The sequence below is a fragment of the Lonchura striata genome, chromosome 5, assembly GCF_050655825.1.
Source record: "Lonchura striata isolate lonStrDom1 chromosome 5, ASM5065582v1, whole genome shotgun sequence".
In the NCBI taxonomy this organism is placed as follows: Eukaryota; Metazoa; Chordata; class Aves; order Passeriformes; family Estrildidae; genus Lonchura; species Lonchura striata.
The window spans coordinates 4,997,987-5,023,688 of record NC_140707.1 but is presented as its reverse complement, the minus strand read 5'-3'; the positions used below and the strand labels follow the sequence as shown (position 1 = coordinate 5,023,688).

General features: G+C 52.8%; 1 protein-coding gene across 1 annotated transcript; it reads right to left on the bottom strand.

Annotated features, from left to right (window-relative positions):
* Nucleotides 1–22,959: 22,959 nt before the first annotated feature.
* Nucleotides 22,960–25,125, bottom strand: LOC146767163 (uncharacterized). Its single transcript, XM_085582343.1, has 2 exons — nucleotides 25,074–25,125; nucleotides 22,960–24,887 (listed from the first exon to the last, which is right to left on the bottom strand). Exons 1-2 carry the CDS (start codon nucleotides 25,123–25,125, stop codon nucleotides 24,133–24,135), a joined length of 807 nt encoding a protein of 268 aa, XP_085438469.1. The 3' UTR covers nucleotides 22,960–24,132.
* Between the last annotated feature and the right edge of the window lie 577 nt (nucleotides 25,126–25,702).

Sequence of the window (25,702 nt, the reverse complement as noted above, 5' to 3'; positions counted from 1 at the left end):
GCCAGCCCGGGCACAGCACAGAGGCACAGAGAGCTTCAATCAGTCAGGGCTGGGAAGGGGCTGAGAAGTGCCTGGGGCAGAATCACTGCCAGCCCTTGGCACAGGAACCTCTGGCTGCAGGACAATGCAGCTGCAGCTCCTGGAGAGATCTCCTAAAGCTGGAACATGCCAATGCCCACAGACCCTGTGAGTGCATTCTCTGCTCATCTCCTGTGCAGAGCAGCCAGGGGTGCCCAGGGCTGTCCTGCAGAGCAGGGTCCTGCAGCCCAGGACGCTGTGCTGGGCCAGGGACTCTGCTGCCTGTCAGGGACAGCTCTCAGCTGGCTGAGGAAGCTGCTCCCAGTGCTGAGGGAAAAGATCTGGGGGGAAGGATACAGCTCATAATGATTGGAAGTGTTCTCCTTGTGTGGTGAAGATGCTGCATTGTTCAGGACTGCTCCCAGCACAACAATTAACTGCAGAATATTTCCCAGCAGATTATACAGGGAGCACAGCAAGGCATGGGCTGCATAAAAGGGAAAATCCTGGTTTTTTTAATGTACTGCTCTGTGTTGCCTGGAATGGAAATTTCCCATACATATTAATCTCTCACTTCATGTTAAGAAAAATAAACAAGCTTTTCCTGAGATCTGAATAAACCAGGTAGTGACAGAAATCAGGACAGGGTCCCTTAGAGGCAGCATCAGTGCCACTTTTCCAGCCTCCTCAGGATTTCTCTGATGTTGTCATCAGAGACTGGAGAGAAAGAGCTGGCCCTGGGCAGTGCCAGTTCTGGGAGGTGTTTGCAGGGCAGAGCTGAGCCCCCAGGGCTGGACTGGGCTCTGGCAGCTCTGGCCAGGCCCATCCCTGGGCACAGGGACAGCTCCAGGACACAGAGCCCTGGGCAGGCAGTGGGGAAAAAAATGCCCCCAGGCTGTGCTGGGATATTTAAAGACCTTTCCACACCTAACTACTCCATGATTACTTTTCTTACAGGTCCTCATGCCAAGACACCACAGATGTCCAACAGCAGCTCCATCAGCCACTTCCTCCTGCTGGCACTGGCAGACATGCGGCAGCTGCAGCTCCTGCACTTCTGCCTCTTCCTGGGCATCTCCCTGGCTGCCCTCCTGGGCAACAGCCTCATCATCATCGCCGTAGCCTGCGGCCACCACCTGCACACGCCCATGTTCTTCTTCCTGCTCAACCTGGCCCTCAGTGACCTGGGCTCCATCTGCACCACTGTCCCCAAAGCCATGCACAATTCCCTCTGGGACACCAGGAACATCTCCTACACAGGATGTGCTGCTCAGCTCTTTTTCCTTCTGTTCTTCCTTGGAACAGAGCTTTCCCTCCTGACCATCATGTGCTATGACCGCTACGTGTCCATCTGCAAACCCCTGCACTACGGGACCCTCCTGGGCAGCAGAGCTTGTGCCCACATGGCAGCAGCTGCCTGGGCCAGTGCCTTTCTCAATGCTCTCATGCACACAGCCAATACATTTTCCCTACCCCTGTGCCATGGCAATGTCCTGGGCCAGTTCTTCTGTGAAATCCCACAGATCCTCAAGCTCTCCTGCTCCAAGTTTTATCTCAGGGAACTTGGGCTTCTTGTGGTTACTGGTAGTTTATCATTGTGTTGTTCTGTGTTCATTATTTTCTCCTATGTGCAAATCTTCAGGGCTGTGCTGAGGATCCCCTCTGAGCAGGGACGGCACAAAGCCTTTTCTACCTGCCTCCCTCACCTGGCCGTGGTCTCTCTGTTTGTCAGCACTGGTGTATTTGCCTACCTGCAGCCCCCCTTAAAGTCCTCCCCATCCCTGGATCTGTCCCTGTCAGTTCTGTACTCGGTGGTGCCTCCAGCCCTGAACCCCCTCATCTACAGCCTGAGTAACCAGGAGCTCAAGGCTGTAGTGAGGAGACTGATGACTGGATGGTTTCAGAAACATTAAATAGCTGGCCAATTTCTGCAAATCACTTGTAATAAAAGTAATCTTTGATACTAATTGTTGGTTTCATTATAGAGGTGCTTTTTTACTTTGTTTTAGGTTTTTGAGATTGCCCACAAAAAAGTATCATTGTTTGTGCCATTTCTCATTTTGTTACTTCCACCTTCCCTGTGCCCACAAACTGTGTCAATGAGGGGTTGAACTCTTGGTGCATTTAAGGAACTAAATTATCTCCCAGCACAGTTTTCTGCAGAGATGCCCTTTTGCTGCATTCTCTGGAGCTGCAGCAGCAATGTCTGTGTGCAGAGCTGGGGCAGATCAGTGCTGGCACAGCAGCTCTGCTCCTGCTGGCCACACCATTCCTGATCCAGGCCAGGAGCCATTGGCCTTCTTGGCCACCTGGGCACACTGCTGGCTCATGTCCAGCCTGCTGTCCATCAGTCCCTGCAGGTCCCTTTCTGCCTGGCTGCTGTCCAGCCCCTCTGTCCCCAGCCTGTAGCGCTGCAGGGGTTGTTGTGGTCAAAGTGCAGGACCCAGCACTGGGACTTGTTAAACCTCACCTTGTTGGATTTGGGCCCTGGATCCAGACTACCCTGGACTCTCTGCAGAGCCCTCCTACCCTCCAGCAGATCCACACTCCTATCCAGCTTGGTGTCATCTGCAAAGATGTCCTTGGTTCCAAGGGGCCCCTCAGCGTCAAAATGTCCCTTTGGTTACACCAGGCCCTGCACTGTCACACTGGTCTCCTTGGTTCCATGGGGCCGCAAAATGTGACAATGGATTCCTTGGTTCCATGGGTCTCCACAGTGTCACAATGTTCTCATTGGTGCCGCAGTTTCACAGTGGCCCCTTGGTTCCATGGGGCCCCATGGTGTCACAAAGGCCCCATGGTCACATGAGGTCCCACACTGTCACAATGCTCTCTGTGGTTCCACAAGTCCCCTCAGTGTCACAATGGACTCCTTGTTTCCACGAGGCCACACAGTGTCACAAGGGCCTTCCAAAATCCCTGAGGCCCCAGAATGTCACAGTGGCCCCTTGGTTAAACAAGGTCCTGCAGTGTCACAATGTCCCCTTGGTTCCAGGAGGCCCCGCAGTGTCAGAACGGCCCCTTGGTTCCCCTGGGCCCTGGACTCTCCCAATGCTCTCCTTGGTTTGGCAGTGTCACAGTGGTGAAACCCCTCGGTCACACGAGGCCCCGCAGTGTCACCATGGCCTCTGTGGTTCCACCAGGACCCAGTGTCACGGGGACTCCCTGGTTCCATTTGGCCCCAGAGCACCACAATGGAGCCCTGGTTCTATGGGGCTGCACAGTGTCACCATGGTCCTCTTAGTTCCACGAGGCCCTGCAGGGTCAAAATGGCCCCAGAGTGTCCCAATCATCACAGAATGACAGAATCAAATAGGCTGGAAAAGACCTTTGGGATCATCAAGTCCAGGCAATGTCCTAATACCGCCTTGTCACTCAGACCATGCCACTGAGTGCCACTGGAGAGGGACAGTGACTCGGCCACCTCCCCCCTGGCCTGCCCATTCCAATGCTCACTCACCCTTTCTGTGAAGAACTTCTTCCTCTTGTCCAGCCTAAACCTCCCCTGGCGCAGCTGAAGGCTGTGTCTTCTTGTCCTGCCCTCCAGCAGATCCACACTCACACCCAGCTTGGTGTCACCTGCAAATTTGGGGATGGTGAGCTCGATCCCCTCCCCCAGATCATCGGTGAAGATGTTAAACAGGACTGGGCCCAACACAGATCCCTGGGGACAGCGCCAGGGACTGGACACCAGCTGGGTGCAGCACCATCCCCACCCCTCTCTGGGCCCAGCCTCCAGCCAGCTCTTCCATCTCCCAGCCAGGAGGGAACCTGCCCAAGCCGTGGGCTGCAGCTTTTCCAGGGAATGCTGTCAGAGACAGTGTCCAAGGCTCTGCTGAAGTCCAGATGGACACATCCACAGCCTTTCCCACACCCACAGGTGCGTTACCTGGTTATAAAAGGAGATCAGGTTGCTCAGGCAGGACTTGCCCCTCTTAAATCCACGCTGGCTGGCTCTGACCCCTCGGCCATCCTGTGGGTGCCCTGTGGTGGCTCTCAAGGTGATCTGTTCCATAACCTTGCCAGGCACCGAGGTCAGGCTGGCAGGCCTGGAGCTCCCCAGATCCTCCTTCCAGCCCTTCTTGGGGATGGGCTCCCACTGGCACCTCCAGTGCTCTGGGACCTCCCTGGTGAGCCAGAACTGATGGTAAATGATGGGGAGCAGCTTGGGGAGCTCATCCACCAGCTCCCTCATCCCCCTAGGATGGATCCCATCCCATCCACCTGTGAGCATCTGAGTGGCTCAGTAGGTCAGCAGCTGCTTTCTCCTGGATTACAGGGGCCTGTCCTGCTCCCTGTGTCCATCTACTAGCTCAGGAGAAAGCTTGTCCTGAGGACAACCTCTCCATAAAATGAAAATTGAGACATACAAGTTATTAAGTAGTTTGGCCTTTTCCTTTTCTTTAGTTACTCTAATCTCCACTTCATCCAATAAAGAGTAGAATTCCCCTTATACCACGTTTTGCTATTAACTTATTCATAGACAACTTTTTTATTATTTTTCACAGAAGTGGCCAGGTTAATCTCTAATTGAGATTTCACCTCTTTCCTTTTTTTTTTCCTACATTACCTAACAACATCCTTAAACGCTTGCTAAGTTGCCTGACCTTCTGCCCAAAGTTGATGCACCCTCTTCTTTCCCCTAAGTTCCCACAAAAGCTCCATGGGCAGCCAGGACAGTCATTTTCCTCACCAGCTCATCTTTTGCCACACTGGGATGGGCTGCTCCTTCCCCCTTAAGATAGTCTTGAACTATGTCCATCCTTCCTGGACTCCTTTGTTTTTAAGGGCTGTTTCCCATTAAAAAATCAGTACCTGGAATTGTTTGAGTTGTATTGCCCCCACTCCAGGATGAGCATCCTGATACAAGAACTTAATTGTGTTTATATCTATCACAGAACCATGTTTGTCTAAAATTAATTTTAGTATGGAAATCACTTGTGGATGCTGGACTCATTAGACACTTCTGGGATGTTGCACATAGCTCAGGGAAGAGCGTGATTGTTATTAAATTGTGTCCTGTTCATCCATGGTCTGTTGGCCATGAAGAGAAACTTTCTGTGCCTCTGAGCCTCACCAGTACCTGTTCAGGCATCTTGAACAAATGTTTATGAGCTTTTGTAAATGAATTCCTGAAGTGAAGAGCTCAAGAAAGAAGAGGCATCTGGAGCAGTAAAAATCATCAGCAACCCCCAAGTGACTGAGGATCCATCCCCATCAGGGCAGCAATGAGCAGAAATGGGCACAGCTTTGTGGCTGCCCCAGCTCTGGGATGGGCCCTGGGCCTGGAGCAGGAGCAGCTCTGGAGGGCCCCAAGGCCGGGGCTCTTGTGCTGGCCTGGGCAGATGGGATGGCAGGAGGGGCTGCAGAGCTCTCAGCACCTCAGGCAGAGGGGAGCAGGGCAGCCAGGGAGCTCATTTGGCCTTGGCCAAGCCCCTTCCCCCATGGTGGGGCTGAGTCCTGGCTGAGCTGCAGCTGCTGCTGTGCCCTTGGCAGGGGCTGAGGCCGTGGGGCAGTGCCCAGAGCAGCCTGGGCTGAGCAGAGCTGTGGGGCCAGAGCCGGCTGGGCTGTGCTGGGGAGAGGCCCTTGGTGCTGCCCAGAGCTCAGGGCAGCTGGCAGAGCTGGCAGGGAGCTGGGCTGGGCTGGGAGAGCCTGGCACAGAAACCATCAGTGTCCATCTCAGCCTGGCTGAGCGGGCAGGGGCAGGACTCAGCCCAGGCCTTGTGGGGCAGGGCCAGCGCCTGGGCAGGCATTGAAAACAGGCAAGAGCCCAAGAGAGGAGGCTGCTCTGTGCCCTTGGGGCATGGACAGAGCAGGGAGGGGCCCAGGACATTTGTCAGCGCCAGCCTCTGTCTGCGCCAGCCCTGGGCAGCCCTGGCTGCTGAGCCCAGCTCTGCCCTGGGCTGAGTTTGGCTGTGGCCCAGCTCCATCCTCCTGCGGGGCTCAGGGCCTGTTCCCGGCCATGGCCAGCCCTGGCCGCCTCTCTGCTGGCCCAGAGGCCGGCAGAGCCCGGGCAGGGCTGTCTGTGCAGCCCCACAGGTGCCACGGGCTCGGCAGGAGCTGGCAGAGGCTGCCCAGCAGGGAGGCCATGGGGCACAGAGCCCCAAGGCTGCCCAGGGCCCCACGGCACAGGGGCCGTTCCCAGCCGCAATGCTCCTGTCCTGGGCTGGGCTGCACAGGGGCTGTGGCACCATGGCTGGGCCAGCACAGGGCCACCGAGGGGCCACGCAGCCGCTGCCGGGGCTGGCAGCAAGGCCGGGCACAGACAAGGAATTGCTGAGCATGGCCTGCGCTGGCCAGGGCTGCCTGTGCCCAAGGCAGAGCTCAGCTGCCCTTGGGGGCTGCAGGAACACTCAGGAGCCCAAAGAGCCTCCATGGCTGTGCTGGAGACCAAGGCTGGAGCAGGGAAATGCAGGGCTGCTGTGCCATGGGGAGGGCATGGAATTCCAGCACACACCTCAGCTCTCTGATGGTCCCGGCACCGTGCTGGGCCCTGTTCCAGACTGGAGCAGAGCAGATGTTGATGGCACAGGAGCCCTGCGGGGCTGGCAGGGACCTGCAGCTTGCAAGGTGCTCTGCTCTCCCTCAGCTCCTCTCTGAGAGATCCAGTCCCAGCTCGGCACCTCAGGGCACAAGTGGCACTGCCTGTTCATGGGCACACAGCTGATGTCTGCCTGGAAAGGGGAGCAGGTTTTAATGCCTGTTAGTTTCATAATATTCAAGGACATCTTTATTATCTGGGTCATTTGAGTAATTTGAAGAAATAGCAATTTTTTCCCACCAGAGACAGTAATTTCCTGCATGTGGCAGGAGAAGAAATATTAATCTTCCTGTTGAGTAGTGTCACCAATATTCAATCTATTATTTCCTCTCCCTCTTCCTTCAGGTGTTTCCAGCTCTCCTCTTTGATGAGTTGTGGTTCCCACTGCAGGGGTTGCACTTGGACCTTGGCTCTGCACAGGAGAGCTCTTCATCCACTTTCCCTCTTTCCCTCCCTCTGGGCATGGAGGGAGCTCCTGACTTCAGCCTGTGACTCGTGTGTGCGAAGAGCAAATCTGGGCAGAATTGGGGCAGGTAGGGTTTGGGGGGACTTTGGGATCTGTGCTGGGCACAGAAGGTGTTTTCCATTGCTCTGAGACTCTCTGCTGTGCACAGTGGATTTAATATCCAGCAGAGGAATGACTTTTGCATTTGATGGAGCTGTGCCTTCCCTTGGCTTTGTTGGCTGGCAAGAAGTGAACATCCCTCTGTGTCTGGGCAGCTCCTTCTCCAAGGAAAGCAGGTGGGAGTTGGAGCCCAGGAGCTGAAACCTGCAGGTGCAGCCTGGGCTGGAGGGAGCTCACATTTGCACAAGGCTGCTCTGAGTGCCAGGTCTGGGATGGGGGAAATGGTGGGGTAGGGGTAGGGACAGAGTCTGATGGATTGTCAGCCACAAAGGGTCTTGATTTTCATATCTATTCCAACTGCATAAAGAGGTACTTGCATTCAGTGTCAATTGGAGATTGCACACATAAATTTCTTAACAGTAAAAAAAATAATAAAACTAAACAGGACCTAAGAAATCTTTTCTCATGGTCTTTGTAAATACGGTGTATTCAGTTTGAATAGGGTCCTGAAATCTGTGTAATCAACCAGAAAGGATCTGAAAACTTAAATTATTCCCAGAGGCTTGGCTTGTTAAGGTGTTCTGAATGTTAATGATCCCTGGGGCACTGAATTCCGGAACTGAAGAGCTGAGGGCTGAAGAAGCCTCTGGAGCAGTAAAATTCAGCAGCAGCCTCCAAGTTGCTGAGGATGTCAGCAGCCCCCACTGAGGCCATCCCTGCCCAGAGACCCTGGGGGAATGGGCAGACAAGGAGAGCGTCCCTGGGGCTGGGGCAGAAGAACTCAGAGGCACCAGCGGCTCCAGCTGGGAAATGGAGTGTGGGATGGGGCTGTGAAAGCCCTGCCTGGGCTGTGCCAAGCAGGACACACAAGCCCTGACCCCCATCCACTAAAAAACTCTCTCAAGGAGACTTTTAAATGGAGTGACAATAATTTGTGTCCTCTGAGTTGGATGCACTGGGGCAATACTATCAAGAGTTTCTCAGGAGCTCTAAGCAACAAAACAGCCTTTACTGGGAAATTTAGAAAATCAGTGAAACTTTGGGAAACGTTTTAATATGGCATTCAATCAACAAAAAAAACTTCTCAAAGTATTGACTTGGCCCATTCAACTTCACAAACTCTAAGCCTGTTCAATTTTAAGTTAAATAATATTTGCAAGAGTACAAAAATAGAAGAGGTAGATACAAAAAGAGAGAACAATAAGATACAGAGAAGCACACACTCAGCTACCAACTCCTGGATTCCAGCAATGTTCAGCTGGAAATTCCAAGAGGAGGTAGGGTCAAGATGTGTGCTTGCCTTGTGGTCAGCCTTAAATACCCCTTGGTCTTCCTGGGACCTTCCCCCAGGTGGGACTTGGGGTCATTTGGTCACTCAGGAGCTGGGCTGGGGCTCCAGAGGTGGCTGTGGAGCATTGCCTGTGCTGTGCCAGGGACTGGCAGACACTGCTGGGCTGGGATAGAGGCTCTGGGGGGATTGGGGTTCCAGGGCAGGGCAGTGCTGGGGTTCCAGGGCAGGGCAAGGCTGGACCTGCCCCTTCCTCCCCCACACATGAAATGTTTCCAGCCAACAATCTCCTCCACTCTGTCACAATAGTCAACATTGGAGGTGAGATCCCAATATGGCCATTGGCACCTACAGGAGAAGGACAGTTCTTCTCCATAGGAAGGAAAGCACAGAGCCCCAGTGTTTGGAAGGCAGGTGAGAGCCTCACTAGGTCAAGGCCAGGCAGACTTGTCAGGAATGGCAGATTTTGTCCAGGGGCAGTCTTTGGAGACAATCCCAATTTAGGCCATGGCACCTGGAGAAGCAGGACAGTTCTTTCCCAAAGGAAGGAAAGTGTGGAGCCTTCCCCCGTGTTTTGGAGGCAGATAAGCAGTGACCCTTTCCAAACAACTTCCTGCCAGATTTGTCCTGGCAATATGTCCATGGGAACAATCCCTGGATATAAGGAAATGGAGGTGAAATCCCAATTCTGGCCATGTGTGCCTAGAGAAGGAGTTCTTTTCCATAGGAAGGAAAGCCCTGAGCCGCAGTGCTTCAATAGCAGATGGGAAGAGACCCTGCAGGTGCCAAGCTGTCAGGCAGCCCCTGGAGGCCAAACCAGCCAGACCTGCTCCATGTTCCCTTGGTTCCCTGGGGCCCCGCAGTGTCCCAGGGGTCTCCGTGGTTTCTCAGGCCCCATAATGACACGTGACTCTTCTGTTCCATGAGGCCGCAATGTCACAATGGACCTTTGGACCCTGGGGGTTTGCGATGTCACAATGGTCTCCTTTGGCTCCACAGTGTCACAATGGAACACTGATGACACGAGGCCCTGCAGTGTCACAATGGACCTTTGGTTCCATGGGACCCTCAAGTGTCACATTGGTCTCCATGGTTCCTTGAGGCCCCACAATGGCACGTGACTCCTCTGTTCCATGAGGCCACAATGTCACAATGGACCTTTGGGCCCTGGGGTTTTGCGATGTCACAATGATCTCCTTTGGCTCCACAGGGTCACAATGGAACACTGATGACACGAGGCCCTGCAGTGTCACAATGGACCTTTGGTTCCCTGCAGCCCTGCAGTGTCACAAAGGCCTCTTGGTTTCACGAGGCCCCACAGTGTCCCAATGACCCTCTTGGTTCTGTGGGGACCCCCCATAGTCACAATGGTCTCACTGGTGCCGTGAGGCCTCACAGTATTGTAGCATAATATCCCCATTGTGGTGATAATTAGCATTGACTCTATCATTCCAGAAGGCTGATCAATTGCTTTATTATATTATTCTATATTATACTATACTATACTATACTATACTATACTATACTATACTATACTTATTCAGACAAACTCATTGTGCTTACAGACAGTCCAATGCACTCAGACCAGATTGGTCCTTGAATGCAAACAACAGCACCACTGGCCATTTAAGACATCACCTTTTGGTAACAAATCTCCATAACACATTCCACATGTTCGCAACAGCAGGTGCAGCAAGTGAAGGTAAGAATTGTTTCTCAATCTTTTCTCTGAGCTTCTCACAGCCTTCCCCAGGATGATGCCTGGGAAAGTTGTGCCTGCAGCTCTGTGGCCAGAGAGTTGCAGCCACATCACAGTGTCACAATGCTTTGCTTATTCCATGGGGCCTCATAGTATCCCAATGGTCTCCATTATCCCATGAGTCCCCTCAGTGTCACAATGGTCTCCTTGGTTCCATGGTGCCCCACAGTGTCACAATGGCCCCTTGGTCCCATGAGGCTGTGAAGTCTCTTAATGGTGTCTCCATGATTCCATGAGGCCTTGCAATGTCACAATGGACCTTTGGCTCCCTGGGGTCTCACCATGTCACAATGGTCCCTTGGTCCCATGACACCCCAAAGAGTCATAATGGTCTCCATGGTTCCATGAAGCCCCGTGGTGTCACAGTGGACCCTTGGTTTGATGGGGCTTCTCAGTGTCACAATGATCCCGACATTCCCTGGAGTCACACAGTGTCACTACAGTCTCCTTGGTTCCATGAGGCCCAGCAATGTCACAGTGCTCTCCAGGATTCCATGAGACCTCACAGTGTCACAATGGTCCCTTGGTCTCACAGGCCTCACAGTGTAGGGAGTGTGGGAAGGGCTTCAGCTGCAGCTCTGCCCTTGTCACCCACTGGCCCATCCACACTGGGGAGAGGCCCTACAAGTGTCTCCTGTGTGGGAAGAGCTTCTCAGACTGCTTGTTCTTTACCCAGCACCAGCGGAGGCACCAGTAAAGGAAGCCCTGCGAGAACCCCGCCTGCAGGAAGAGCTTCGTGTGCTGCTCCAGCTCCATCCCCATCAGAGGACCCGCCCTGGTCAGAGCCCTGGTGACCACATTCCCTGTGATACACAGAGGGAATTGGCTGCTGTTACTTTTATTTTTGCTCCAGTTATCTTTTCTCTTCCTCCATTCAAAACACAGAAAATTGTGGTAAAAATCAACAAATTCATCAAAGGCATCTAAAGCCTCACATTTTACTTGTGTTTTGGGGAATCTTCGATTCCAGGAGATATCTGTGAGGAAATGGGGGTGTTGAGCGTATTTGGTTTAGTTGTCTTTATTTCTTGGCACTCCAAAGGTGAGAAGGACAGATCTGTCAGCTCAAAACCACTCAGTGCCACTAAAAACTACTGAATCCCACCCCAAAACTACTTGCTTCCACTGCATCTCAGGGTGAAATTAGGTTGCAAGGAGATTGGCAAAGTGGGATGCAAATCAGGATGGGCATTGGGTGGGGCGGGATGGGTGGGATGGGGTTTGGGAGGTGTGAAATGGGGGAAGTACAGCCTGGGAAGAAGTCTTGATGTCCAGGATGGCTGGGGTGAGTTGGGGTTGGCATTGGGGAGGTGAGGTGGGGTCTGGAATAAACAGCCAAAGTTTGGGGATGATTAAGATAGGGGGAACCCGTTACTGAGTGAGTTTTTGAATAGTCTACATTCATGAAAAGATGCTGGGGTATCTCACATTCCTGAAGCAGTTTTGGGGCACTCCCAAACTCTTGGGGGGTTTCCTGAAAGCAGTTCGATGGAGCCCCATGGCCAGGGGTGGTTGCCACAGGCATGAGCTCAGTGCTGTGCCAGAGTCCATTGCCTCGGTGCTGAGAGCAGAGAAATGATGAATGGCCCCAGACATCTCCAGTGTGTGTGTGTGGAGGCCTGTGAGCTTACTGGGGAGAGGGCAACAGCAATGCCCTGGAGAGATGCACCTTAGGCTCTGGGCATTCCTCACAGCTCAGGGTGAGGACAGAAGCTTCCCCCATGGTACTCTGCAGCACTGTGTTAATTTGTCCCAGATCTGTCCTCCAAATTGGCCTGTTGGCCTTTCCTAACCTTTTTACCCTCATATGTTCATGTTCTAGCAAGTTCTCCCTTCCCTGTCTTCTCATTGCTTTATGTCCCCGCCTATCCACCCTGGCATTCCCTATTAGTCCCTTTTCCTGTGTACCACCCCTAAACCCTGACATCCCTGATGCTCTCCTCAACCCCCTCTGTTCCTGTATTTATACCCTAAACCCTCTTTTGTCTTTAACCCCCAGACCCCTTGACCGCCAGATAAACCCTCTCTGGAGCTCCATGCCTGGGCCCTCCCGTGTCCTCACTGCTGAGCAGCTCCGTGTGTGTGTGTGTGTGTGTGTGTGTGTGTGTGTGTGTGTGTGTGTGTGCGTGTGTGTGTGTGTGTGCTGGGCTCCCATGGCTCCTACCCGTGAGAACAAAACACTCCCAGGGAAAGTTGTGCCCGCCACCACCACAGACTGACAGTGTCCCTTGGGACCAAGAGGCCTTTGTGACACTGTGGGAGCAAGGAGAGCATTGCTGCCCCGCCAGACATCATGGAACCAAGGATCCACTGTGACACTGCAGGGCCTTGGGGGACCACGGTGACATTGTGACACTGCAGGGCCCAAGGATCCAAGGGACTTTGTGATACCAAGGGGTCCCATGGAATCAAAGGGACATTGTGACACTGGGAGGCCTCATGGAATCATGGAGACCATTGGGACACTCTGGGGCCTCATGGAACCCTGGGGACACCAAGTTGTCTGGGAGTGTTGGTCTGCTGGAGGGTAGGAGGGCTCTGCACAGGGCCCTGGCCAGGCTGGATCCAGGGCCCAAATCCAACAAGGTGAGGTTTAACAAGTCCAAGTGCCGGGTCCTGCACTTTGGCCACAACAACCCCTGCAGTGCTACAGGCTGGGGACAGAGGGGCTGGACAGCAGCCAGGCAGAAAGGGACCTGCAGGGACTGATGGACATCAGGCTGGACATAAGCCAGCAGTGTGCCCAGGTGGCCAAGAATGCCAATGGCTCCTGGCCTGGATCAGGAATAGTGTGGCCAGCAGGAGCAGAGCTGCTGTGCCAGCACTGATCTGCCCCAGCTCTGCACACAGACAATGCTGCTGCAGCTCCAGAGAAGTCAACAAAAGCACATCTCTGCAGAAAACTCTGCTGAGAGATCCTTTAGTTCCTTTAAAGCCACTGAGAGCGCAGCCCCTCATTGACACAGTCTGTGGGCACAAGGAAGGTGGAAAGAAGCAAAATGAGAAATGGCACATGGAATGGCTTTCCTTTGTGGACAAGATTAAGAAATAAAACAAAGAAAAAGAACCTCCAAAATGAAACCAATAAGAAGCATCACAGATTACTTTTATTACAGGTTATTTGCAGAAATTGGCCAGCAGTTTAATGTTCCTGAAACCTTCCTCTCATCAGTCTCCATAGTGCAGCCTTGAGCTCCTGGTTCCTCAGGCTGTAGATGAGGGGGTTCAGGGCTGGAGGCATCACTGAGTACAGAACTGACAGGGCCAGATCCAGGGATGGGGAGGACATCGAGGGGGGCTTGAGATTGCCAAACACTGCAGTGCTGAGGAACAAGGAGACCACAGCCAGGTGAGGGAGGCAGGTGGAAAAGGCTTTGTGCTGTCCCTGCTCAGAGGGGATCCTCAGCACAGCCCTGAAGATCTGCACATAGGAGAAAACAATGAACACAAAACATCAGAGTCCTACACACACACTAACAGCAAGAAGCCCAAGTTCCCTGAGGTAGTATTTGGAGCAGGAGAGCTTGAGGATCTGGGGTATTTCACAGAAGAACTGGCCCAAGACATTGCCATGGCACAGGGGCAGGGAAAATGTATTGGCTGTGTGCAGCAGTGAATAGAGAAAGGCACTGGCCCAGGCAGCTGCTGCCATGTGGGCACAAGCTCTGCTGCCCAGGAGGGTCCCGTAGCGCAGGGGTTTGCAGATGGACACGTAGCGGTCGTAGCACATGATGGTCAGGAGGAAATACTCTGCTGAGATGAAGAACATGAAGAACAAGACCTGTGCAGCACATCCTGTGTAGGAGATGGTGCTGGTGTCCCAGAGGGAATTGTGCATGGCTTTGGGGACAGTGGTGCAGATGGAGCCCAGGTCGCTGAGGGCCAGGTTGAGCAGGAAGAAGAACATGGGCGTGTGCAGGTGGTGGCCGCAGGCTACGGCGCTGATGATGAGGCCGTTGCCCAGGAGGGCAGCCAGGGAGATGCCCAGGAAGAGGCAGAAGTGCAGGAGCTGCAGCTGCCGCGTGTCTGCCAGTGCCAGCAGGAGGAAGTGGCTGATGGAGCTGCTGTTGGACATTTGCTGTGGCTGCACATGGGCACCTGTTCAGGGAGAAAGGACAGGGACAAGTCAGGAGAGGATGCTTGGAGCCAAACCTGGGCCATTCCCTGCAGCCTGTCCTGCTGGGACTCACCCACCCTTGTTCCTGCTCTGGGAAAACCTTCACCCAGGTCCCTGCCTGAGCTCCAGTTGTGCTGGCTGAGTGTGCCAGGAGCAGGCAGGGCTGTGTGTGGGGGCACTCAAGGAGCCATCCCTGCCCTACTGCCGTGGGTTTGTGGCCATGTGGCAGAGGGACAAGGCTGGATATTCAGGAGTTGTCAGGGGAATTGCTCATACTGCAGAAGGGTTTGGTACCATCTGCACTACCATGTCTGGAGGACATGGACAGCAGGGAAAATATGTAGGGAATGTTTTTCCTACCCACACACCATTGCTGGCTCTCTGAGGTCAGAAATCCCCAATATTCCTGCTGCACTCAGAGTTTGGCACTGAGAGATGTGAGAGGCAAAGGATTCCTTGTGGCTGAGAGAAGGTGACGGGCTGGATGGGCTTGTTACCCCACCTGCAGAGGTGATGCTGCTGCTGCCCAGGGCTGAGGAGTGGCTGAAGGCCCTTTGGGAGGCTCCCAGCAGAGATACTGACCACCCAAAGTCACAGTTCTGGAGTCTCTGCAAATGTCCAAACAATCCTTTGATGATCCCTTCAACCCAGAATGTTCTGTGATTCTGGGATTACAATTCCTGTTTTTCTTCTCTCATCCCCCTGTTGTCTATAATCAAAACAGAAAAAAAGGATCTTTGCAATAGTGTTAGAGCAGTAAAGTAAAAACCAGACCTTTATTGAAAGCTTCCAGGTGTCCCAGCGGGGATGAGGAACATTCAAACTCTTATTTAAACAATTTATTATGGTTGATTAATTAGGATATTTAATAGGACCATCCAAGAAGAGATTCAGTTGCCCCAGTGACACACCCCTGGCTCAACCCATTGGAGTAGGTCCAAGGCTTCTTTGCCCAGCCTTTTGTTATCACTGCTCACATTCTAAAACCAAAATGCTTTTCTTGTACGTCCACTTCCTGATAGTAAGACAATCTAGTATTTTAAAAATGTATTTAGAAAATCAGCTTATTGTTCTTAAATCTAGGAGAAAGGTAAGGAAACGTACTACAGTTATTTAAGGATTATTATTATATTATCTCTATAATAGTTGTTAGAGTTAATTAAGAGTTTAATAGAGTTAGGTAAGAACTATAGTTTTATAACAATTTCATAGTAAGTTCCAGAACTAAAAATATGTGAAAAATATATGAAAAGAAAAAATCTTTTTGTCACCGAACCAACTGTCCCATCCTGCTCCAAGCAGGAAATTGAAAACACTCTCAGGAAAGCTCCTGACCTTTACAGCAATCCCAGGCTTACCTTCTTTGGGAAGTGCCCTCGGGAGCTGTGCACAGCCTGGTCTGGAGCTGGGAGCAGCCCTGCCCCAGCCAGCCCCTCTCAGCAGCAGCACCTGCCCTGCTCAGGGTGGCTCCTTCCCCCCACAGCTCCTGGCCAGCACTGGGAGCAGCTCCAGGGCCAGCTGAGAGCTGTCCCTGGCAGGCAGCAGAGTCCCTGGCCCAGCACAGCGCCCTGGGCTGCAGGACCCTGCTCTGCAGGACAGCCCTGGGCACCCCTGGCTGCTCTGCACAGGAGATGAGCAGAGAATGCACTCACAGGGTCTGTGGGCATTGGCATGTTCCAGCTTTAGGAGATCTCTCCAGGAGCTGCAGCTGCATTGTCCTGCAGCCAGAGGCTCCTGTGCCAAGGGCTGGCAGTGATTCTGCCCCAGGCACTTCTCAGCCCCTTCCCAGCCCTGACTGATTGAAGCTCTCTGTGCCTCTGTGCTGTGCCCGGGCTGGCTGCAGGCAGTGCCCCAGCCCTGCTGGGCTGGCAGAAGAGCTGCTCAGCAAGAGAAATGTGCTTTTGAAGCTCTGCTTGGTTGCCAGGATCACCCTCTGTGCCAGGAGCCCGGCCCAGCTCAGCAGCACAGACACAGCACAAGGACTTTAATGACCCTCTGGGGCTTTGTGCTCAGGCCCTGAACATCAGGCCCTGAGAGGGAGCTGCAGAAACCTCTCCAGAGCTCCAAGTCACAATCCAACTCCAAAGTTTCTTAGACTTTTAATAGGTCCCACTGAGGGACACGACTGAGAAAGTGTCCCCAGGTCCCAGGCAGATCAGAGAACTGGAGGCACTGATGACAGGTGGGAAAAAAAAGAAGCCAAGTCTTGGTGCCCTGGGGCACAGCAGGGTCTGTGCCACCAAGGGCTGTGAGGAGACACCTTGTCCTGAGGCCCTGGGGCCTCCTGGCACAGCCCCAGCCAGGCTGGGCACTGTCAGCCCCTGCTCCTGCCCTCAGCATCCCCCCTGGCCCACATCCCAGTGGCCTCAAGGATCTGCTGGAAGGAGTCCCTGGGGAGCCTGTGTCAGGAATGGCCCCGGGGGCTCCTTCATGCTCCCAGAGACTGCAGGTTTTTCAAAGGACTTTGGCTTTTGCTTTTGCCTTGGAGTCTCTGAGAGGTTTCTGCAATCCTGGCCTCCAATTATCTGCTGTAATTAGTCCCTGGAGAGGCTTTGTCAGGAACAACACTCAGTGGGGACCATTAATGCTTCATGGTACTTCATTTCTTTTAAGGTACTTGGTGTTTGCCTTTTGATACAGACTGTGAGAGGTTTGTGCAATCATTTCCCCAATTATCTGCTTTAATGAGTCCCTTGAGAGCTTTGTACTGACACTCAGTGGGGCTCATGAATACTTTGAGATTCTTAACTTTTGTAAGGTACTTTGGATTTTCCTTTCCACATTGAGAGTTCTTTGTGCCATTTTCAGTCTCTGAGAGGGTCTTGTGCCATCCTGGCCTCCAGTTCTCTCCTCCAAGGAGTCCATGAGGAGCCTGTGGTATAGATGGACCTTTGTGGGTCCCATTAATGCTTTAGACTCCAACCACTTTGGGGTTTTCCTCTGACTTTGACTCCTGGAAAGGTTTGTGCAATCTCCTCTCAGGCTCTGAGGTTCCAGGGCTCAGCTCCAAAGGCACCACGGGGCTCATTAGGATCAAGCAAGTCCTGACAAACTATGGCTGTGCCTCGATTTCTCTCTGCTCTCGTGCAGTTTGTCAGGAAGTTTCTGTAGTTGTTTTGGTTCATCATTTTGAGATTTCTCGGCCAATGCTTCAATTAGTGTGGTGGGTTCATTGCTGGCTAATTACTAGTGCACTCATGAGAATTTACTTACTCATTTCCTGCTGTGAGATAGGATTAGGAGAAAGGCAAAGTGTTTTCAAAATTTTAAAAGGTTATAAATAAAATTGTATTAACAATAACTAAAGAAAGAGTAATAAGAATCAGAACAAAACTTTCAGAACACTTCCTCTCTCCATACAACCTGACAATGTAAAGAGACAAAACCTAAAATTTTCAGTCAGTTTACCATCTCTAAAATAGTCTTTCTTCACTGCACTTAGGCAGAGAAGTTCCTCTTGTTAATGTTATGGACACTTCTACACAAGAAAACAGTTATCTCATGGCTTTTCATTTCCACAAATAGCAGCTGCCTGGAGAAATCTGCAATCATGAACTCCCTCCCATATTTTCCCACAGATGTGCTTATGGCCCTTGTCAGCTTATGGGGTATTAATTTTGAGATGAGCTGTTTAAGAGCAACGGTTCTCTTAATCTCTTTCTAAAATCATCTTCATCTTTGGGAACAGAGGTCTTCTTCTCTCCCTGAAGGCACAGGGTCTCATCACTGTTCTCCCTTTCTCTGTTCAAACCTCTCATGGGTTCACAGCTACTGCAACATTTGCTTACTTTAGCATGGAGGCCTTTGCTGAAACAAGTCATCTCTCCATGTTTTCAATGCCTTACAGGGAAAAAGAGAGTCTGATGTATCAATGACATCTTTCTCCACAGCTTTAGCAGAGTATTCCAGCCCCAAGATCAAGGCATCTTCTTATCCCTCCCATCTGGGACTCAACTTCCCCTTCCCTGCCCTCAGTGTGTTCATGTTGCTCCTCTGTGTGCCTGCCCTGTGTCCTTTTCTCTCACAGGAGGGAGGATGGCAGCACTGGCAGAGTCAATATCTCCCGGGGCTGCAGATGGTTCCGTGAGCCCGGCCAGGCTCGGTGCTTGCGGCCGGAGCTGTTTTGCCATGGAGGTTTCTGCAGCGGCTGCGCTGGGGCTGTGTCAGGCTGGGCCGCGCTGGGGCAGGGCCAGGATCTCAGCAGCCAGGCCAGAGCCCAGCAGCAGCACGGCCGGGGCCGATGGCTTCTCCTGCCCTGCCCGCCGGCTGCGGGCGAAGCCCAAGGGCGGCAGAGCCTTGGCCGAGCCGGCCCGGCCCGGGGCTGCTCCTGGGGCCCGGCGGATCCTGGCCGGGCCCGGGCTGGCGGCGGGGCAGGGCTTGGCAGGGCCAGATGTCAGCACCCGCAGCCACGGCCCGGCCTCGGCCCCGCGGCCTCCCCTGCCCTGCCCGGCAGCCGATGGCGCCTGGCGGCTCCCTGGGAAGGGGCCCGGCCCCACGGCAGGAGCCGCCCGGCCCCACGGCCGAGACGGGGCTGGGCCGGCCTCGGCACCTCTGTGGGGCCAGAAGGGACAGAGACCCAGCCAGGCTTTCTCATCTGTAACTTGTCCATATGTAGCGGTCATGTGCCCAAGCCCCCAAAACCTCTCATTGGGAGATCCCTGGGCCCTCTCCAAGGTGTTTTCTAATAAAAAATATTAAGCTCATGGTCTATGAAAATTACCAGAGGATGGGGCTAACCCATCCTGTCTGTCCTGGCTACTTTTGTCTGGGAGCAAACCTTGGATATACGGACTTTAGGAGGCCACATTATAATTTTGGCCATGGACCATGGACAAGAAGACCATTTCTTTTCCACAGGAATGAAGGAACAGAGCCCCAGGTTTTCAGGGGCAGATGAAAGGTGACCGCCACAGTGGAAGGCCAGCCAGAGCTGGCTGTCTTTTTCCTAAGACATACTCTTGCATACAGGAAATTGTTTAGGGAGAATACCAGCTTTGGCAATGGGCATCTGAACACAGACAGTTCTTTTCTATAGCAAGGAAAGCACATAGCCCCTTTGCTCCAGGAGCTGATGAGAAGCAGCCCTTGGCATTCCAACATCAGCCAGACCTGTCAGGTGGCCCCTGGCAAGCCAAGCCAGCCAGACCTGGTCCATGTTCTCTCGCTTCCATGGGGCCCCACAGTGTCCCAATGGTCCCTTGCTTCCAGGTAGCCCTGAGGTGCCACAATGATCCCCTTGGTTCCATGAGGTGCCCACAGTGTCACAGTGATCTCCATGGGAAGGAAAGAACCGAGCCCCAGTGTGGTGGGGGCAGCCACCAGAGGCCAAGGGGAGCCAAACTTGACAGTACTGACAGATTTTGGCTGGGAGCAACCCTTGGATATAGGGAATTTTAGAGGTGGAATCCCAATTTTAGACATGGACACTTGGAGGAGGATGGTTCTTTCCATAGGAAGGAAAGGACAGAACACCGGTGTTTGAGGGGCAGATGAAAGGCAGACATCAGAGGCCAAGGGCAGCCAGACCTCGCTTTCCTGGTAGCTTTTGTCTGAAAGCAACCCTTGGATATAGGGAATTTGGGAGTTGGAAGCCAAATTTCAGCCATTTCTGCATAGATAAGGACAGTTCTTTTCCATAGGGAGGAAAGCACTGTTGTGTTCCGCTGCAGCAAAAGGCACAACAACTGCCCCAGGCCCCAGAGTCTCAGACCTCAGGCAGACACCAATGACCAACAGGGAAAGGAAGGCAACAGGACAGGTCTTGGTGTAGAAAACCGAGGATTCTTCATTTTCCCAGGGATCAACACAAGAAACAAGGTGGTAGGGTCAACATTTTTATATTACAGGGTAGGGGTGGAGTTTAGGATCAAGGTGCAATATTAAGAGAAGGAGACTGCAAAGGGGTGGATTGAGGAGGACAATCAATGGAAAAAACTACAGTGGGGACATTGCAGCACAATTTTAGACAATAAGGGTACAGAAAAAGAACATTCTGGGCCCATTCCTAATTTGATCAGATAGGGTGGAGTGTCTTTTCCTGGGCTTTCAGGGCACACCTCACAGTGTGGAGGGGTGGAATCTTCTTTAAGTCATACTCTCGCCGGATGCTGTGTCTGGGTAAAATTCCCACCTCATTGGGCAGGGGCACTCTACATCTTTGGTGCCATTATTCCTTTCTCTGGCTGTTTTATACAATGAAATAAAACTCCAGCATCTGTGGAACCACCCTTCAATCCTTCCCAGGCTACTCCTGTTCTGTCCTCAGTCTGCATACAACTGAGCCCAGAGCCTGCAGCCTCTACCTGCTTGTTATGTGATGAAGCCTTCAAACCCCATGTTGGGAGATATTTGGGTCCTCCCCAAGATCTGTGAAAATGGAAAAATAGTTATCAAAGTTATTTTCTCCCAAGTCTAGCAGTGACAGAATAATGGTCAATATCTCTAAACTGAACGAGAGTGGATTTTAACTTCTTAGAAGGAGGAAATATTTTACAGTGATGAGAGTGGCATGAAACAGCAACTGTTTTTCTATAGAAGTGGATTTCCCATCCTAGAAATGCTCAAAAATCAGGGCGTGTGTGCAACCTGACCCAGTGAAATCCCCTCCCCAAGGATGGAATTCCTGTTGTGTGGGTTCTTGGATGTGCTGGGTGCCCTCACAACACTTCTGGCCAGAACATCTGCTGAGGGCAGCCAGGCTGCTGCAGGGGCAGTGACCTCACAGCCATCACCATGGCAGCCCTGTCCCCTGGGCTTGGCTCTCCCCTTTCCTCTGCCCCTTCCTTGTCTCTGCTGGCATGAAGAGTTTTGTTGATAATATCTTGTCCCCAGGGTGCTGGGCCAATGGCTTCCCAGTCAGGCTCCTGGAGCAGAAGTGGCTTTTCAGAGCCCAGCCAGAAATGAGCCCTGAGGCAGCAGCTCTGCAGCGCTGGCCACCAGGCCGGGTGCCAAGGGAGGCTTCTGGCCATGCCCTGCAAGCAGCTGCTGCTGCCAAGGTGCCTTTGGTGCCTCGGCTGTCCCTGGCACAGCTCCCAGCACGGCACTCTGCCCTTGTGCCTGAGGCCTTCCCTGTGCTGGGGCTGGCCTGGGGCTGTTCCTGCAGCGGGACCTGCCCTGCTCCTGGCACAGGAAAGGCAGTTCCTGCTGGAGCAGGAGGCTCTGCCTGCAATGGGCTCAAACCACTCCAGCAAGGCCCTGCTGACTTCAAAATTGCTTCCTAGAGCAGAATATCCTATAGGTGTTATAGATTCTGGACTGTGGAGTAAATAACTCTGGTTAAGAGCTTACTGTCTAGTCATGATCTGATTGTATTTATATAAATATATCTGGTATTCCATCATTAATCCTGTGGGACCAATTGCATTGACAAATTGTTCAATTCTACCTGTCCAATCATTTATACATAGATCTTTGACAAATTCTGGGGCCGGTATTGGATCCAGTCACTCCCAGTCTCCTCTCTTAAAAGGAATTTTAGAAGTCTGGGGCCTCTGCAGGGCTTTTAGAACCCATGGTGGCTGCTGGGTGTCTCCATCTCATGACTCAGCAGGAGTTTCTCCAATAATGAAATAAAGCTTTTGCCTGAAGCTCCCACTCTGCCCATGACAGGAACCCCTGTGAGTACCTGTGACATCCCGGCTCTTTGGCAGCCTGGGGATGTCACTGTGGAGCCCCCGTGAGTGCCTGTGACAGATCAGTGCCTCTGCAACCCAAGGTGCCCTGGGAGGTCACCATGGAATGACTGTGACTGCCTCTGACCACACGGCTCTTTGCCATCCACAGAAACCCTTGGGAGGTCTCCATGGAGCCCCTGTCTCTATGTGTGACATTCCAGCTCTTGAACAGCCTGGAGACACTTGGAAAGTGCCCATGGAACCCCTCTAAGGTCCAGTGACAAATCTCATTCTAAGGAGGCAACCATCACCAGGAAACCCTGTTGCTATGGTCAGTTTCCATGGCAACCATCCCCAGCCCCTGTTGCTATGGTCGGTTTCCATGGCAACCATCACCAGCCCCTGTTGCTATGGTCAGTCCCTGGGCAGCTCCATGGAGACCCCATGCCAGGGGTGGTTGCCATGGACACCAGCTCAGGCCTGGAGCCCGTTGCCATGGCAACCATTGGCCCTTCCATCCCCAGGCTCATGGGATCCCAGAACCACAGAATTGGCTGAGCTGGGAGGGACCCATCAGGATCCTCGAGTCCAACTGCTGGCCCTGCACAGGACACCCCAACACTGCCAGCCTGGGCCTGGCAGCGCTGTCCAAACGCTGCTGGAGCTCAGAGAGCCCTGGAGCTGTGACCCTTCCCTGGGGAGCCTGGGCAGTGCCCCAGCAGCCTCTGGACAAAAACCTCTTCCTGAAATCCAACCTAAGCCTGCCCCGACTAAGCTGCAGCTGCTCCTTCCACTCCTGTCCCTGGGCACCAGAGTGATGAGGTTCCCTCAGCCCCAGCCAGGGACCCGCTCCCAAGGCTGCTGCCATGGCCACCAGGGCTGGCACAAGCTGGGATGCTCGGTTTCCACAGGCCGGGGTTTGAGAATGGCATTTCTCAATTTCCTGCTCCTGCTAAAACCCTGCTGGTGCTCGTTGCCCTCCCACCTTCCATTGAAGGAAAAAGGGAAAGATCCCTACCTGGGATAAGAACAATTTACTGGGAACAGCAACAAGATAAGGAACAAACAGAAACAGAAAATATATTGAAAACAGAAGGGATAAGAAAAACTACTTACAGGGAAAACTACATCACCATCAATTGTATCTTCCTGGCCACGTGTTTCCTCCTGCATGGAAAGTACACCTGTCTCCTCAGGGAGAGAGAGAGAGTCCCTTTCCTAACCCTGGCAATGACCTGAGGTGGGAGTGAATGTAGTGACAGGGCCATGGCCAGACCCTCATGTCCTTCAATCCCATATCAGGTCATTGGCAGAGGCAGGAAAATAGACAGGTGTCTTCCCAGCTGTCTTGGTTCGACAAGAAAGGAGTCTGTGAAGGAGGGCAAAAATCCTCCTGTGCAATGGAGAAGGTAAACCCCCTCCCTCCGAATTACTAGGATTTTTAAATTAAAAGGTTCTCAGGCAAAGATATGGGAATGGGAGTAACAATTCTTTACTAGGAGAAAACTAGATAACAATTTAAAAAGGCAAATGCAATCAGTACACACAAGACTAGTGATAAAGTCCACAACCTGAGGATTCGGGGTGTTGGTAGCAGTCGGGTTGAAATGATAGCTGCTCCTCTTGAAGTGGCTGATGAATTGCAGCTGAAGTGGTGATCTTTAGAAGGGTACAGTTTTTCTCTGAAGATCTGGTGGCAGTGGGGCCGGTCTTCCTCTGCGCCAGGATTGCCTCCGAGCTCCGCCACCGCCGCCTCACCACGCTCCCGCCACTTCCCTGGGAATCTCGCCGAAGGAGCTGCTTCTCTGGGAAATCCCGCAAAGAGAGAGAGCTGCTTCTCTGGGAATCCCGTAAAGAGAGAGAGAGCTGCTTTGTCTCCAAAAAGGTACCACTTTATACAATAAGAGTGCTTGGCTTCCCCCTCTGGGTGGAGCATCTCACAATGGGATGGTGTTATGTTTACCAGCCCTGCAAGTGAGTCAGTCAATGGCCCATTAACAAACCATTACCTCTTCGGAGCAAACCATTGTTCTTGGAAGAGAAAACAAACCTGCCCAGTCTCCAACAGATGGCAAATAGAATACAAGCTTATCTTACAAACCAGGACACCAGCATGTATCACAGGGAACATGGATCACCAGGGCTCTTCCCAACAGGGTCCTACAATGGGGGATGAAACTGGAGTAGTGCACAAAGCTCTTCCTGCAGCTGGGGAATTTTCAGGACTTCCCTTACTGGTGGCTCCATTGGTGTTTGGTCAAGTGAGATCTCCGGGTGAAGCTCTTCCCACACTGGGGACACCCGTAGGGCCTCTCCCCAGTGTGGATGTGTTGGTGGCTGACAAGATGGGAGTTTTGCTTGAAGCCCTTGCCACAGTCGGGGCAGAGGTAACGCCTCTCATCCTTGTGAATCCGCTGGTGTCTGAGGAGATCAGAGATGCTGTGAAACCTCTTCTGACACTCAGGACACTCGTAGGGCCTCTCCCCAGTGTGGATGCATTGGTGGATGACAAGGTGAGAGTTGGAGCTGAATCCCTTCCCACACTTCCCACACTTGTAGGGCCTCTCCCCAGTGTGGATGTGTAAGTGCCTGACAAGATGGGAGTTGCAGCTGAATCCCTTCCCACACTCGCCACACTTGTAGGCCCATTCCCCGGTGTGGATCATCAGGTGTTGTTTCAGATTGTTGCTCTGGCTGAAGCTCTTCCCACACTCCAAGCACTTGTAGGGCTTCTCCCCATCATGAAGCTGCTCAGGGACCACAAGCTCTGAGCTCTGGCTGAAGCTCTGCCCACCTTCCTGGCCCAGAGTGGGTCTTTCCTCCTCAGAGCATCCTGGACTGGGTTTGCAGCCCCTCCTCCTGTGGGATCTCTGGGGCTTTTCCTCCCTGTTGGATTCCTGCGCTGTGGAGTTGCTCAAAACAGCCTCTTTCATGAGGTTCTGCTGCAGGGATTTGTCCTTCCTGGTCTCATTCCTCAGCTCCTGGTCTGGGGAAGGAAAGACAAGGAGAGGATGGGATTTGCCTCCGTGTCACAGGGAAGGGCAAGGAGATCTCCCCAGTGCGTCCCCGGCAGGAGGGCACCGGCAGCGGGGCTGTCCTGCAGCCGGGGGCCAGGCTGGGCAGGGAGATGGAGCAGGAGAGAGGGGGAAAGGGGCACTGACTTCCTCCTCACCAGCCTCGGTGTACCAGGGCATCTTCCTCTTCCTCGCAACCTTCTTCTCCATCTGGCAAATGTTTGGGTACGGGAAATCCTGTTTTGGGAGGAAAACAAGGGATGAGCACAGTGAATTTTGTACTGGCTTCAAAGCAAACCAGGGAGAGAGTCTAAGCCAGAATGACAATTGAATAAGAAAATTAAGATCAAGGCAATGATACAGAAACACTGGCTTAATCTGACAGAGTCAGGATATACCCTGACACCCCGTTGCTCAGGGTGGTGGTAGCAGTCTGATGAAATGGTGGCTGCAGCCCAGCTTGAGTGATAAACGTGATTCTGTCAAAGCCGTGATCCTGTAGAAGGGTCTGGTCTTCCTCTGAAGGTCCAGTGGTGGTTATGGAGCTCTTGTCCTCTGGGAATCCAGTAGGCAAGGTGGTTGTGGTGTTGCAAATGGTGAGATTATATCCAGGTAGGAATGCTTGGTTCCTCCCCTGGGCGGAGCATCCCACAATGGGATGATGTAATTTTATCAGTGCTGCAGTGACACCGAATGGCCCATTAAGAGAAGATGGCCCCTGAAGGGTGTTATCAGGGCTGAGCCATGGAAGAGATAAAGAACACTGCCCCACCTGTTGATAACAGCT